The sequence below is a fragment of the Oncorhynchus mykiss genome, chromosome 20 (assembly GCF_013265735.2).
Source record: "Oncorhynchus mykiss isolate Arlee chromosome 20, USDA_OmykA_1.1, whole genome shotgun sequence".
Classification (NCBI taxonomy): domain Eukaryota; kingdom Metazoa; phylum Chordata; class Actinopteri; order Salmoniformes; family Salmonidae; genus Oncorhynchus; species Oncorhynchus mykiss.
This window is the reverse complement of record NC_048584.1, coordinates 20,243,617-20,260,697: the sequence shown is the minus strand read 5'-3', so window position 1 is coordinate 20,260,697 and position 17,081 is coordinate 20,243,617. Positions and strand designations below refer to the sequence as shown.

Below are 17,081 nucleotides of genomic sequence, written 5' to 3'. Positions count from 1 at the left end.
ATGTCCCCTCCCCTTCTGAAATTCAGAAGATGCAAATACCTGCGAAAACCGGGAGTTTCCCCCCAAATAACCAGTGAGGAAAAACCCAAACACTAGAACTACCGCTGTTCTAATCCTCACATCCCATTCAGTCCCGGCAGATTCTCTCGGTTTACGCGCAGGATCTTTCCATGAGAGATCAGCTTAAATATAATGTATGCCACAAATCATCTATCATACATTACTGAATTATCACACAAGCCCCAACTTAAAGCACAGTAAAATGATCACAATGATGCCTTGTCCGTTTTCTCCATTCTCCTATATCCACTTAAAGATAATTTTAAATGCAGGACAGTATGCTATAATTTTACATGTACAGTACCCTATCAGATGGGGCAGTATAGCGGTTCCAATCTGCTACCTGTGTAGTTTTTCCAGGGGTTGACCAAAGGGACAGTAAGTAAATGTACTTCTCTCCGCAATATGTGGGAGACACACAGCTGGTCTGTGCGATAATCTCTACCGTCTGCACCATGCGCTTCTCTGGGAGAATGCGCCACACAAGGAGGTACTGGACTTTGCTTTGAGGAGAGGTACTGCATAATTTGCTCCCAGCACATACATACAGTATATTTTACTGTAGACAGACACACAACATCGCACACATGTAAAGACAGAAGGACGCAGGCAGGCAGATAGACAGAATGAGAAGTAGAAAGACCTGCCCGACTCACCCAACGGACTTACCCACTGACCCGACCATCCAACACAGACAGACAGGCAGACAAACACATGCATGCCACACACACACACACACACAGGTTACCTTTTGAAGTGGCTGAGAAGGGTGCCCACCAGCTCTCCGATGCGGCTGTCCCCAGCAGGCACCATGCCCTGTAGACACACCACTAGGTCCCTGCTGTCCTTAGTGTGGAACACCACCAGCTGATCCTTACCTGGGGACACACTCACCCCCGTCACCTGAGAGGACAGAGAGAGAGAGGACACACGCGCAGACACGCACACGGGCAAGCGCACACACAGACAAAACACCACGGGAGTTTGAGTTAGCATGGTTCAATGGACACAGCAATAGACTAGGGGTTCTCACACTGAATCAAAACTGTAATCTGTCACCCGTCATTTACTTGCTAAGGAACGGGTGCAGGGGGATTCTGACATGGTCCTATATAGTGATGGGGGAAAACTTGATACAGTTACATATCGGGATATTATTTTTGACGATATATTGTATCGTATTTTTTTGACAATATCGCAATCTTATTTTTGCGCTAGTTGGTGTACCTACGCCAAAACTCATAGCTTGTTCTCCATCTTTTGAAATTAGTTTTCAGCACTTTTATTTCCATGACTGATCAAAACTCATTTTCTTACGTGCTCTCTCGTCCCTCTGCAGCAGACATATGGTGAGCAATATATGTTTGGAACATAAAAACGCAATACAATCCCACTATTAAATCACAATACATAGAATCGTGAGAATCGCAATACATATCGTATTGGCACCTAAGTATCGTGATAATATCGTATCTTGAGGTCCCCGGCAATTCCCAGCCCTAGTCCTTCACACAGACTGCAATGGACGGGTAAAACCCCAAGGTTCTGTGTGCAATGTTTGTCTGCTTCAAGGGTTAATGGTCCTGATAACATACCATCTCTAAGGAAGATAATGAGAAGTAGAGTTTATTGTGCATCTGCTTGGAATTACTCTTTTTCAATTCCTTCTCTTTTTCCTACACCCTCCCCCCGCGAGTCCAGGTCCCATTGAGCACAGTGTCGACCATGGAAACAGCCATAGGAGTCAGACACATTACCCCCTCAGCCCAGAACTGCAGGGGCACCATACTGGGAGAAAAATAATAATTATTCAATCTCCATCAGGTTAAGGAAATGTGACACCGCCACCACGGCACCACGCATCGAGGTGTGAACAACAGCTAGCTGCTTTACCAATAGCTAAATAACAGAATGCGAAATGAGCCCCGTGGTTAGAAACGATTTCAACAGGTATAACCCAACACCACATGCTTGTGTTCACGAGAGCAGTTTACGAGGGTCAGGTTACATGTACAGTACATGAAAGGGTTAATTGATCGAAACAAGCCTTGTTTCTTTTTAATGAGTGTTCGAGTTCTCATAGCGATACTGATGGTACTGCAGCGAGTGTCCTGTTCGGTACACCTTCGGTCTATTCTTGAGGGAGACGAGTCTGTCGTTATGTAACACAGACGAATCCCAGTGTTTTCCACAAACACATAGAGTTGGAGTAGTCAGCTAAATAGAAAAAGTAGCCAGCCAGGCAGAACAAGCTCTATTTTGCTGGCCTCCGGTACATTCTAATGCTAGATTGTATTTTGAATGAGCAGCTATCAGGAAATAACACTGATCACATTTTTTTCCACGCTTTACAGTGTTAGTTTAATCAGCTGTTGTAAATATGATATACTGTAAAACACAGGAAAAACGTAATTTTGACTGCACTTTTAAAAGAATCCTGTATGAGTCTGTCGACTTCCAAAGGTTTCAAGCTTCTTTTTATGAGGCATTTTCTCAGCCATCTGTAATACAGGTATGATTGAAGAAAACAGCAGATGTCAACACTTTGATTAAATCTGTAGACCTACAGATTTACGTGGCCAAAAGTATGTGGACAGGGGCTCGTCGAACATCTCATTCCAAAATCATGGGCATTAATATGGAATAGGTCCCCCCTTTTGCTGCTATAACAGCCTCCACTCTTCTGGGAAGGCTTTCCACTAGATGATGGAATATTGCTGCAGGGACTGATGTTGGGCGATTAGGCCTGGCTCGCAGTCGGCGTTCCAATTCATCCCAAAGGTGTTTGATGGGGTTGAGGTCAGGGCTCTGTGCAGGCCAGTCAAGTTCTCCTTCACCAATCTCAACTAATAATTTCTGTATGGACCTCGCTTTGTGCACGGGGACATTGCCATGCTAAAACAGGAAAGAGCCTTCCCCAAACTGTTAACACATATTTGGATGCACATAATCATTTAGAATGTCATTGTATGCTCTAGCATAACGATTTCCCTTCACTGGAACTAAGGGGCCTAGCCTGAACCATGAAAAACAGCCCCAGACCATTATTCCTCCTCCACCAAACTTTACAGTTGGAACTACGCATTGGGGCATGTGGCGTTCTCCTGGCTTCCGCCAAACCCAAATTCCTCACTCCAGAGAATGCTTTTCCACTGTATCAGAGTCCAATGGTGGAGAGCTTTACACCACTACAGCCAATGCTTGGCATTGCGCATGGTGAGCTTAGGCTTGTGTGCGGCTGCTCGGGCATGGAAACCAATTTTCAATAACCTCCCAACGAACAGTTATTGTGCTGACGTTGTTTCCAGAGGCAGTTTGAAAGTCGATAGTGAGTATTGCAACTGAGGACAGAAAATGTTTACCACTTTGCGACTGAGCTGTTGTTGCTCCTAGACGATTCCACTTCACAATAACTGCACTTACAGTTGACCGTGGCAGCTCTAGTAGGGTGAGAAATTTGATGAACTGACTTCTTGGAAAGGTGTCATCCTATGACAATGCCACATTGAAAGTCACTGAGCTCCTCAGTACGGACCATTCTACTGCTAATGTTTTTCTATTGAGATCGCATGGCTGTGTGCTCGATTTTATACAGCTGTCAGCAACAGGTGTGTCTGAAATAGGTGTCCACATACTTCAATATCTTTGAAATGAATCCTAACCTAAGCATTTCATGACTGGGAATACAGATCGATGCATTTATCGGTCACAGATACCTTAAACAAATTATAAGGGCGTTGATAAGAAAACGAGTCAGTATCTGGTGCGACCACCATTCGCCTCATGCAGCACGACACATCTCCTTCACATACATTTGATCAGGTTGTTGATTGTGGCCTGTGGAATGATGTCCCACTCCTCTTCAATGGCTGTGCCAAATCTGTGACATGTCTGGTGAGTATGCAGAAAATGGAAGAACTGGGACATTTTCAGCTTCCAGGATTTGTGTACAGATCCTTGCGACATGGGGCCATGCATTATCATGCTGAAATATGAGGGGATGGCGGCGGATGAATGGCACGACAATGGGCCTCAGGGTTTGGATACGGTATCTCTGTGCATTCAAATTGCCATCAATAAAATGCAATTGTGTTCAATGTCCGTAGCGTATGCCTGCCCATGGCATAACCCCACCGCCACAATGGGGCACACGATGACATCAGCAAACCTCTCGCCCACACGATGCCATACTTGTGTCTGCCATCTTCCCAGTACAGTTGAAACTGAGATTCATCCAGCGTGCCAGTGGCCATAGAAGGTGAGCATTTGCCCACTGAAGTCGGTTACGACACCGAACTGCAGTCAGGTCAAGAACCTGGTGAGGATCACAAGCACAAAGATGAGAATTCCCTGAGATGGGTTCTGACAGTTTATGAAGAAATGATTTGTTTGTGCAAACCCACAGTTTCATCAGCTGACCAGGTGGCTGGTCTCAAGACGATTCCGCGGGTGATAAGGCCGGGTTTGGAGGTCCTGGGCTGGCGTGGTTACACATGGTCTGCGGTTGTGAGGCCGTTTGGATGTACTGCTAAATTCTCTAAAACGGTGTTGGAGGCAGCTTATGGTAGAGAAATTAACTATCAATTCAATTGTGGGCTCCCTCAAAACTTGAGACATCTGTGGTATTGTGTTGTGTAACGAAACTGCACATCGTAGAGTGGCCTTTTATTGTCCCCAGCACAAGGTGCACCTTTGTAATGATCATGCTGTTTAATCAGCTTCTTGATATGCCACACCTGTCAGGTGGATAGATAATCTTGGCAAAGGACAAAATGCTCACTAACAGGGATGCAAACAAATATGTGCACAAAATCTGAGAGAAATAAGCTTTTGTGTGTCTAACATTTCTGGGATCTTTTATTTCAGCTCAATGTTGTGTTTCTATATTTTGTCAGTGTATCTAGAACGGCCAGTACAAAATTGCTTTAAAATTATGTCATGGAAATAATTGCATTGTATTAATTGCATTCAATTTTGCTTCTAAAGTATGTAATTTTGAGAATATTTGAAAATAGGACTCTTTAAGACAAACGTTCCAAAAGAGACATCAACATGGATACAGTAGGCTAGCCAATACGAAAGCTAGGTGTATTTGTATAGCTTTCTTTTTGCAGACTATCAACAGTAGTCAGAATATTGCTAATATGTTCATTTTGTAAATCACTTTCCATAAAATAAATAAGCTCAGCGAGTAGATTGATGGGCACTTTTATTGCTCTGGATAGCTCGATCTCGCGTGTGCTGTGTGAAGGCATCAACTCATGTACTGCTCGAGAAGTTGTGCCTCGCGGGAGCATTGTGGTTTTTGAATGAATGGCCAAATATTTGTATTTGAATTGCTCAAATACAAATAGCTTGACATTTACGAGTGTAGTCTTCAACGGTTTTCAATGGTAGACTGCAACAGAGAAGGTAAATGTTGAATTGGAATGCAAAAAAGTGCTGAAAAGTTACTGGCCCTGTTGGTCAAGACTGACAACATCCACTGGCCCGACCGACATGTTTTTACAGGCCGCGGGCCAGCAGGCCATCGTTAATGTCGAAACCTGCAAACAAAAGAAAATAAATGAACATGCCAGAAAAAAAATTGGCTTGGTGGATTGTTACCACATTATACGGGACGTGCAGGTTCAAGCTCTCTCCCTCTGTGTAAAGACATTTGACTGCAACCACAGTGGGAGGGGAGTTCCATACTGTCTGTATTGTGTGTTATGTCATTCTCTACCCCTCTGCGTACCAGTAGCGTTTCCCAGTCAGTGCTCACTTTGTGACTGACAGGCATCTGTCCTTCTATCAAAAGATGTATATCGTTCACTGTAGCGGGAGAGGGCTTGGCAGACTTTTTTTCTGACTAGCAAATTGAAAAATCCCTACGAGATAGAGAGAGAGATGGAGAGAGATGAAGAGAGAGAGAGAAATACACTGCAAAACAAAGATGGAGCAAGAGGAAAGGGGAGGAGGTGAAAGGTACATCCATGCGTCCATGAGACAAGCTTTGGCAACTTGCCTCTAGTGGGATCCCCAGTCAGCCAGCAATCAATCTTTACTAACACATTACATTCCCATTTAGCACCTCTAAATGAAAGGATCCATACATTGCACTACTTTACTGTACTCTATGACAAATAAGTCATATTCTATCTAGGAGAGAAGGAATCAAGGGAAAGAACGCATGGTTGGAGAGAGGGAGTAAGATTCAGGAATAGAAATAGTGAAATAGAGTGACAAAGGAAAGACCAAAAAGCTTTATTGGAAAGTGGACAGCACACATGTTGCAGCCAGGCGATTTGTGAACATGCCTGAACAATACCAGACATCAGCTGATCTGCCCTCCCGCACAATCGCCATGACAACTACGTCTATTGCAAAGTTGGCAGGACAGCGGCAGAGGTAGATAGCAAAGGATGGTGTCTGGTATAGAGGTTGCGTCTCAAATGGCATCCTATTCCCTACGTACTGCACCACCTTTGACCAGAGCCCTATGGACTATATAGTGCCATTTGGGATGGAATCAATGCCTTTGGTTCCAGCAGGGGTAGAAAATAAGCAGAAGGGTAGCCAAGGTTTAGTAGGGCAGCAACGTTGCTGGCTTGCTAATCAACAGGTGTTAACTGCCTTTCCCCTCCATCCGACATTCCAGTAATCAATGGCTCCTGCTCATGCCTCACCGGCTCCCCTAGCAACGATACGTCTCCATCTTCATCGACTCGCTCACCTTGACCAGTTCTCTCACCCCTATCTCAAGGCCATCAGACTGTTAAACAGACATCACTAGCACAGACTGCTGCTGCCTACATACAGACTTGAAATCATTGGCCACTTTAATAAATGGAACACTAGTCACTTTAATAATGGCACTTTAATAATGTTTACATATCTTTCATTACTCATCTCATTTGTATATACTGTATTCTATACTATCTATTGCATTTTAGTCTATGCCGCTCTAACATTGTTCATCCATATATTTATATTCATATATTCTTATTCCATTCCTTTACTTAGATTTGTGTGTGTTAGGTATTTGTTGTCGAATTGTTAGATATTACTTGTTAGATATTCCTTGTTAGATATTGCTGCACTGTCGGAACTAGAAGCACAAGCTACACTCGCAATAACATCTGCTATCCATGTGTATGTGACCAATAACGTTTGATTTGATGACATTTAGTATAATGGATTATTTCATCATGTGTATGGTGGGATGCAGTTACAATATGATGGTGTCGTGTCTGTGACTATCATTAAATGTGAAGACTTATTTTAGCAAATCATTTCTCCGTGTGTCATTTAATTACGCGATCATGTAACTTTGATTAACTAAGAAGTCGGGGCACACCACGGGAAAATTTTGTTTATAGAGTGTCAATTTCACAAATATAACTCTTCAGATATTTTCATATCTTATCGATTAGTCATTCTCATTAATGTATTATTATTACCTCACCAGCAAACTCTTGGATATCTGCACAAACCCTGGCCTAAATCATGAATCAGCGATATACAAATTGGCTTAATTATTTATTTACTAACTAACTAAATAATGACACAGAATTACATTAAACAAACAAACGGTAGATATTTGGGTTAATACATGATACAAAGAAAAAGTCCCTAGCGGACGAAGACGATATGAAGGCTTGGTAGACAAAGGAAAGGGGTGGGGATTGAGAAAGAGGAGAAAAGACCAAATGGATTCACTACACACAGTTGATAATTATATTAATTGAAATGCTAATCCTTTGCACATGAACGGCCGCTCATTCGAGAATAATTGCAATGTATATATTTATGCCCGTATGTCGTTTTGTCTTCTCTGTTGGAATTCAGTTCATCAGAGAGTCTCTAGTCAACTTCCCCTGAAGTCACAATGCCCTTCCTTGCTCTTATTCTGTAGTGATCGAGAGTCTCAGAGTTGAACCATTTCCAGCCGTGTGGCCAACACTGGTCTTGTAGTTTTAAACCATTTGTCAGCCATGTAGCCACTGCTGCACGCTGACTGGTCTCATGTACATTTCGTGGGTTTTATTCACTTCTGAGAAAAGGGCGGTCCATGACGCCGACATAATGTCTGGGCTCACGGGGGTGTGGCCACTGACTAGTTAAAACTAAACAAGTATCTCATTTAGAAAGCCAACATGACACAAATAGTTTCATATTGAATCATATATTTTACACAACATTCAGGTAGAAAACTAATAACTGAGAAATGTACACTTCCAAAGCTACTGTTATTCTGTGCTACCGTCCTTACTGATGTCACAAAAATAAAAAACAACTTCGACAGGATTGTTCTTTAAAATACCCACGGACCATTCCCACATTCTGAAAAATATAAATATGGTTTAATCCTCCAATTTAGGGGATTGGGAGTTGAACAAAGAGAAGCTCTTTGTTCCATAGGTTTATTTCCCCTCTCTTTCTGCATGACCAGGGGAGAGAGTCTCTGCCAGGAATTTATGACCTATCGTAAAGTCATAAAAGAGAGAGTGAGAGAGGGGTGACAATGGCACACATGTAATATGTTGTGTGTGGTGTGTGTGTTAGTTACAATACATGATGTCATACATGTAACATACATACACAATGTTCTATATGTCTGTATTGTGTGTTATGTCATTCTCTACCCCTCTGCGTACATCTTGTTATACAGTGAGTGTACAAAACATTAAGAACACCTTCTTAGCACCCCTAAGCCTCCGGGGCATTAACTCTACAAGGTGCCGAAAGCGTTCCACAGGGATGATGGCCCATGTTGACTCCAATGCTTCCCACAGTTGTGTCAAGTTGGCTGGATGTCCTTTGGGTGGTGGACCATTCTCGACACACAGGAAACCCAGCAACATTGCAGTTCTTGACTAACTCAAACCGGTGCGCCTGGCACCTACTACCATACCCCATTCAAAGGCACTTAAATTTTTTTAATTTGCCCCCTGAATGACTCACACACACAATCCATGTCTCAATTGTCTCAAGGCTTAAAAATGCTTCTTTAACCCGTCTCCTCCCTTCATCTACACTGATTGGAGTGGATTTAACACGTGAGCTCAGTAAAGGATCATAGCGTTCACCTGATCAGTCTATGTCATGGAAAGAGTTCCTAATATGTTTTGTACACTTAGTCTATATCTCTAAGTCTGCACCATTTAACAATACTGATGATTCTGTCTGGTTACCTTCTGCATTAGACTGAGTGTCCAACACACAGCCTTCCCTCTCCGGGCTCTCGTGTGTGTGTGTGTGTGTGTGTGTGTGTGTGTGTAAACAATAGCCGATAGCCCTTCAGGCAGCTCTATTCTTCTCCTAGCCCTGCTTTTCCATTTCTCATTTCCATTACAGATGCAACGATAAGACCGGGGTGTTTGTCCTATAATTATTTTTTGTCAGATTGAACACTGTGCTTCCTTATCAAAAGAACGGAGGGGATATCTGGCCCCCCTCTCTCTCCTTTCTTCTCTCTTTCTACCTTCTCCCTTTCTTCCCCCCTCTGCCTCGCTACCACTACCTCTCTCACTCCTCAGCCTCGCTTTCATTCACCCCCCATCTCACTCGCTGTTTCTTCCTCCCTTTCTTTCCCCCTTTCTGCTCTTTATCCACAAGGTTAACTTTCAAGATATAAGCCACCTGCACTGCAATACTAGAGATTAAACTTTGGGACGCACTTTGACTACTTGAAAACGAGAGGTTCAAATTCAGGTGTACTGCAGGTTACATAAACAGAGTTGTGATGAAAAGCCATGAAAAAATAAATCAATAGCAGGGACGTGCTGCTGTAAATCTAAAAAGAACCCAGAGGACTTAACCACGGGAAACAAGGATCATAGGATCCGTGTGCCTTATCGTCCACCAAATCAGTGAGAACGTTTTTTTTTTAACACAACATTAATGCAGTGGATAAAGGATGGGAAGAGTTGTACATTTAAACCTTGTTGCCTTAGCGACAAATAACAGTCTCCGTACGTAGTATGATAAGATCATCTCTAAGACGAGAGTTGATAACAATTACGATTAGTTCAAACAAAACAAAATTCCATTTCATCTCCTTTAAATCAGTCTACGGAGACGTGAAAATGGCAATTATTCCATTATCTCTACATAGTGTTTCATTTCCTGTTCCACAAACCATGCTATTAATCAATTATCAATTGAGAATGATTTTTAGAGACCCTTTAGACTGTTTAGAGCCACAGCTAGTAAGATGTCCATTCATTTCAACTACACAATACACTATATTAACCACACAGGGGAGGTGCTCTTACATTGTAGAGGGGGATGCTCTTCATGGGCTTGTACTGCTTGAGGGGGTCCATCTTGTATAGGTGGCGGTCTGTGATGAGGACGGCCCGGTCCTCTGCCTTGTGGAAACGGTTGATCTGGGATACACAAAGACCCTTATCCGTCACCCCACAGGAGACCCCACACACACAGCCAACACACACAACTGGGAGTTGGCTAAACTCAGGGACAGTTGGGTGAGAATGTGTGTGTGTGTGCAGGGGCAGACTGGCCATCTGGCATGTTGGGCAAATGCCAGATGGCTGGTCCATTTTATTACATTTTATTGTCATTTTTTTTCTCCGCAAAATTAGAATTTTCTGGGGCCGAAAGGAAAATAATTGTCTGGTGTGTCAAAAATGTCAGGGCCGATTTCTGGTCCCAGTCTGCCCCCGCAATAGATGTGATCGTATTCTCTATTCTGTGTATGGTGTATGTGTCCACCTGTGTGGTATAGGGTTTGGGTTAGGTAATAGTCCCCAACCCTACTGTACCTTGCGCACGTTACAGGAGAAGAGCACTCTCATGAACTTGTCCTTACGCTGCAACTCACAGGACACCAAGGTGAAGGAGGATGCTGTGTCAGGACTGTCTCGCTTCTGAAAACACACATACACACAGAGAGAGAGAGAGACAAAGACTGTCATTAAGATCAACTCCTCTACAAAGAAAAAACACTTTCCATAAAAATGTAGTTCAAAACACACACGTCACACCCCCCCCCCCCCCCCTACTGCACCACCGACAAAAAACGCACACACATTTACAACTAAATTAAAATTAAAAACAACATCAGAAACACACACATCAACCTCTAACCTCTCCCTTTGAGGAGCTCAGAGCAAGTGTCAGAACCCCCCTAGCCAATCCAACTCACCAGGTAGTTGCCCTCCCAGGTCCTTTGCAGCCCCAGGTCAGGTCTCTGGCCCTTGAGGGCCTCCAGGGTGGCCACCTTGGCCCTGATCTGCAGTTTCTCCTCTGGAGTCAGGTCTTTGATCAGAGTCCACGCCCACCACCTAGAGCAGCATGGAAACACCCACAGGAATAGCAATGGAGCCAAGATATCGACTTTGACACTGTAGAGTCTATGGTCTTGATAACATGATTGGCTATTTCTGACGTGATGATACTGCATAACAGGGATTTTGGGGGGGGGGGGGGGGGGGGGGGGGGGGGCTGCACTCTCTCTGACATGAAACATCCTTCCTTTAAACTGTACTTTCAAAGCATCAAGTGTGAAATTTCACTTTCTCCGGATGAAAGTATTGAACGAGGCTTTGATGGGGAAAAATCTATGTCCACCACAGACCTGAGGCTGGAAGACACATGGGTAAAAACCTTCAAAGGAAACCAGTTGGAGTAGAAAACTGTACACTCCACACAACTCGTACTACACTGATAATACTGATGGAAGGGCTTACAGTGCATCGTGTTCAAGGGTTGATGTTTTACCCGAACAGAGGTGGGATTACTCATACTACAACCCCTTGTGTGTGTGTGTGTGTGTGTGTGTGTGTGTGTGTGTGTGTGTGTGTGTGTGTGTGCGCGCGACACTTTGTTTACCTGTTGTAGATGCTCCGCAGCGCCTCTTCAAACTTCCGCAGGACTTTGGGCGGCGTGGGCCACTTGACGTGCTTGCCATGGTCCTTCATGGAGCGCACGTTCTTGAATTTGCGGTTGACGTCCTTGATGTAGGACTTGACCTTGTAGTGCTGGTAGGCCCGCAGGATGATCAGGGCGGCTCGCATGCGCCTGTAACGCATCCTGGCTATGGTACCGCGCCATACCTGGTGAAGAGAATGGATAGGTTACCACAGTGGGAATGAGTAAGCCTCTATGGATCCTGTACCTCCCAATAACAACTATTAGTTTAACAGGATGTGTGTCTAGAGTATGAAACACACTGTTAATATAACAAAAACGTATAAATGAAGGCAGCCTATATTTGAGCAACATTTTCTCGGACACATTTCAAATGAGATACAGTACGTTCAGATGCATAAACTCGAGCAAGACAGACCAAAAGATTCACATAATTCAATGACACATTCATGTTAGTAACTGTAAATCGGAACAGCGTGTATGTTGGGAGTCTTATTGAAAAGAATGCCTAAAATAACTGGTATGTACATTTTTATGATCTGAAGCAAGAAAGCCAAAACAAAGATTCACATCATAAAATGTTACTGTAAATCTGAACAGCATGTGTGTTGGACTCGTATTGAAAAGAATGCTCTGAGCCGGCGTAACCAAACTTTCAGTTACACCCCCCCCCCCCTATCAACCGCTCCGGAACACCCCCCAGAAAACATGAATAATAAATGGTAGTGGGACCCCAGGGAGACATGTCTCCTGCTCCTTCCTCACTAAAACCATTGCCATATGCTCCTTTTTGACTTCATATTGATTCATAGACCCGTACCAGTCTATTTAACTTACTGTAAACAACAAAGACCCTATACAGTGCTGACAGTCTCAATTGTGTTTGATGTTGACACTTAAGTGCAACTCAATGTTGCAGTCATGTAATTAATATACTGTATATCAATGGTAACGCATCAGTCTTAGTCACACAGTACATGAATTCTAATATGCTGTAATTCTGCAGATCATGAATATTTGATTCCTTAACGTATGTATGTTTGGCGGTGGTTGATTTGAAAAATAGTCTCTGACATTAGCATATTAAATATTGGGGAAGTGTTTCACCTGGGGAGGTTGATTATGTGGTTATTAAATATACAGTTGAAATCGGAAGTCTACATACACTCAGGTTGGAGTCATTAAAACTTGGTTTTCAACCACTCCACAAATTTCTTGTTCACAAACTATAGTTATGGCAAGTGAGTTAAGACATCTACTTTGTCCATGACAAGTAATTTTTCCAACAATTGTTAACAGACAGATTATTTCACTTCATCACAATTCCAGTGGGTCAGAAGTTAACATACACAAAGATTGTAGATTGTAAATTGTAGACCTCCACAAGTCTGGTTCATCCTTGGGAGCAATTTCCAAACGCCTGAAGGTACCATGTTCATCTGTACAAACAATAGTACACAAGTATAAACACCATGGGACCACACAGCCATCATACCGCTCAAGAAGGAGAAGCGTTCTGTCTCCTAGAGATGAACGTACTTTGGTGTAAAAAGTGAAAATCAATCCCAGAACAACAGCAAAGGACCTTGTGAAGATGCTGGAGGAAACGGGTACAAAAGTATCTATATCCACAGTAAAAACGAGTCATATATTGACATAACCTGAAAGGCCGCTCAGCAAGGAAGAAGTCATTGCTCCAAAACCGCCATAAAAAAGCCAGACTACGGTTTGCAACTGCACATGGGGACAAAGATTGTACTTTTTGGAGAAATGTCCTCTGGTCTGATGAAACAAAAATAGAACTGTTTGGCCATAATGACCATCGTTATGTTTGGAGGAGAAAGGGGATGCTTGCAAGCCGAAGAACACCCTCCCAACCGTGAAGCACGGGGGTGGCAGCATCATGTTGTGGGGGTGCTTTGCTGCAGGAGGGACTGGTGCACTTCACAAAATAGATGGCAACATGAGAAAGGAAAATGATGTGGATATATTGAAGCAACATCTCAAGACATCAGTCAGGAAGTTAAAGCTTGGTCGCAAATGGGTCTTCCAAATGGACAATAACCCCAAGCATACTTCCAAAGTTGTGGCAAAATGGCTTAAGGACAACAAAGTCAAGGTATTGGAGTGACCATCACAAAGCCCTGACCTCAATCCTATAGAAAATATGTGGGCAGAACTGAAAAAGCATGTGCAAGCAAGGAGGCCTACAAACCTGACTCAGTTACACCAGCTCTGTCAGGAGTAATGGGACAAAATTCACCCAAATTATTGTGGGAAGCTTGTGGAAGGCTACCCAAAACATTTGACCCAGGTTAAACAATTTAAAGGCAATTCTGCCAAATACTAATTGAGTGTATGTAAACTTCTGACCCACTGGGAATGTGATGAAAGAAACAAAAGCTGAAATAAATCATTCTTCTTAAAATAATGTGGTGATCCTAACTGACCTAAGACAGTGAATTTTTACTAGGATTAAATGTCAGGAATTGTGAAAAACTTCCGACTTCAACTGTAGCTAAACACCATTGATTTCTGCCTGTTGCTTTTATTCATTTAACCTACAAAGTACAAATACACAGAATACAATGCCAAAAAGATGTCTTAAGTATCCAAAATCTAATCTAATCTACTTTAAAGATTCACCACAGCTACAGTAACACTACGGTCCATTCAGAGGCCACCTCTAGTCTAGTGGATCAATCACACAGAGATAAATGAAGGACAGTCAAGAGTGAACTGTCCCTCACTGATGACCTCAAACTCCCCTTTGCCCCTCCATTTCGCTGCCCTAGCGTACTCATAAATAATGGAGGACGGAAGAGATGAGCCTGCAGGAAGCCTGTCTTAGGCGTCTCACAGTATGGACATTGCAATGTATTGCCCTGACCACATCTGCAGTCCTCATGCCTCCTTGCAGCATGCCTAAGGCACGTTCACGCAGATGAGCAGGGACCCTGGGCATCTTTCTTTTGGTGTTTTTCCAGAGTCAGTAGAAAGAGCTCGTAGGTGTCCTAAGTTTTCATAACTGTGGCCTTAATTGCCTACCGTCTGTAAGCTGTTAAGACACTGTTTTTTTGCTGAGTTTACTTCAAGGTCTCAGAACGAGTGACGTCACCGATTGAAACGCTATTAGCGCGCATCAACTAATTAGCCATTTCACGCCGGTTACACTCATCCCCTTTGACCGCCTCCTTTACCGCAGCAACAAGTGACCCGGGTCAACAGCATCAATGGGATCAACTATTTTTTCTCCGAATACAAATCGCTTTCTTTATGGCAGTCATTTTACTTACGGCCCTTGGAAATGACCTGCATGTCTGCAGTTATAAAAAAGGTTTAAAATGCAATATATTGATTTACAAATACAAATCAAAAGGTGTTTGTTTGTGGATAGTGAATTGCATTTGTGGAAAGCAATTTACATTTGTGGATTGGTGATTTACATTTGTGAATACATTTGGCATGATATTGATCCCATAGATCTGCTCCTACACTGAACAAAAACATAAACGCTACATGTAAAAGTGCTTGTCTCATGTTTCATGAGCTGAAATAAAAGATCACAGAAACGTTCCATACACACAAAAAGCTAATTTCTCTCAAATGTTGTGCACAAATGTGTTTACATCCCTGTTAGTGAGCATTTTATCTTTTGTCAAGATAATCCATCCACCTGACAGGTGTGGTATATCAAGAAGCTTGTGCTGAGGACAATAAAAGGCCACTTAAAAAATGTGCAGTTTTGTCACACAACACAATGTCAAATAAGTTTTAAGGGAGTGTGCAATTGGCATGCTGACTGCAGGAATGTCCACCAGAACTGTTGCCAGATCATTTTATGTTAATTCCTCTACCGTAAGCTGCCTCCAACGTCGTTTTAGAGAATTTGGCAGTACATCCAACCGGCCTGACAACTGAGGGGGAGGGCGGGGTGCTGAGGAGTATTTCTGTCTGTAATAAAGCCTTTTTGTGGGGATAAACTCAGTCTGATTGGCTGGGCCTGGCTCCCCAGTGGATGAGCCTACACCCTCCCAGGCCCACCCATGTGAAATCCATAGATTAGGGCCTAACAAATTTAATTCAATTGAATGATTTCCTTATATGAACTGTAACTCAGCAAAATCTTTGAAATTGTTGCATGTTGCGTTTATATTTTTGTTCAGTATATACAGCACATTTGGAAAGTATTCAGGCTTCATCCACATTTTATTACATTACAGCCTTATTCTAAAATTGATTAAATTGTCACCCCCCCCCATCAATCCACACACAATAATTACAAAAGCAAAAACTGGTTTTTAGACAACAAAAAAATGTATAGCACATTTACATAAGTATTCATACCCTTTACTCAGTACTTTGTTGAAGCACCTTTGGCAGCGATTACACATGTGTATTTGGAGAGTCGCTGCACATCTATTTTCAGGTCTCTCCAGAGATGTTCGATTGGGTTCAAGTCCGGGCTCTGGTTGGGCCACTTAAAGACATTCAGAGACTTGTCCCGAAGCCACTATTGCATTGTATTGGCTATGTACTTAGGGTCATTGTCCTGGAAGGTGTCTGAGGTCCTGAGCACTCTAGAGCAGGTTTTCATCAAGGATCTCTCTGTACTTTGCTCCATTCATCTTTCCCTCGATCCTGAATAGTCTCCCAGTCCCTGCCACTGAAAAACATTCCCACGGCATGATGTTGCCACCACGCTTCACCATAGGGATGGTGTCAGGTTTCCTCCAGATGTGACGCTTAGCATTCAGGACAAATATTTAAATATTGGTTTCATCAGACCAGAGAATCTTGTTTCTCATGGTCTGAGAGTCCTTTAGGTGCCTTTTGGAAAACACCAAGCCGGCTGTCATGTACCTTTTACTGGGGAGTGGCTTCCGTCTGGCCACTCTACCATAAAGGCCTGATTGGTGGAATGCTGCAGAGATGGTTGTCCTTCTGGAAGGTTCTCCCATTTCCACAGAGGAACTCCGGAGCTCTGTCAGAGTGACCATCGTGTTCTTGGTCACCTCCCTGACGAAGGCCCTTCTCCCCCGATTGCTCAGTTCGGCCGGGTAGCCAGCTCTAGGAAGAGTCTTGGTGGTTCCAAGCTTCTGCCATTTAAGAATGATGGAGGCCACTGTGTTCTTGGGGACCTT

General features: G+C 43.2%; 1 protein-coding gene across 1 annotated transcript in view; it reads right to left on the bottom strand.

The window, feature by feature from the left end:
* LOC110499120 (unconventional myosin-Id) overlaps window positions 1–17,081 on the bottom strand; it is a 118,728-nt gene that overhangs the window by 30,444 nt on the left and 71,203 nt on the right. The window contains exons 17-21 of the mRNA XM_036955947.1: window positions 11,899–12,122; window positions 11,213–11,351; window positions 10,830–10,934; window positions 10,320–10,433; window positions 809–963 (exon numbers count right to left, since the gene is read on the bottom strand). Coding sequence (XP_036811842.1) covers window positions 809–963; window positions 10,320–10,433; window positions 10,830–10,934; window positions 11,213–11,351; window positions 11,899–12,122 — 737 coding nt within the window. The remainder of the gene's footprint in view (window positions 1–808; window positions 964–10,319; window positions 10,434–10,829; window positions 10,935–11,212; window positions 11,352–11,898; window positions 12,123–17,081) is intronic.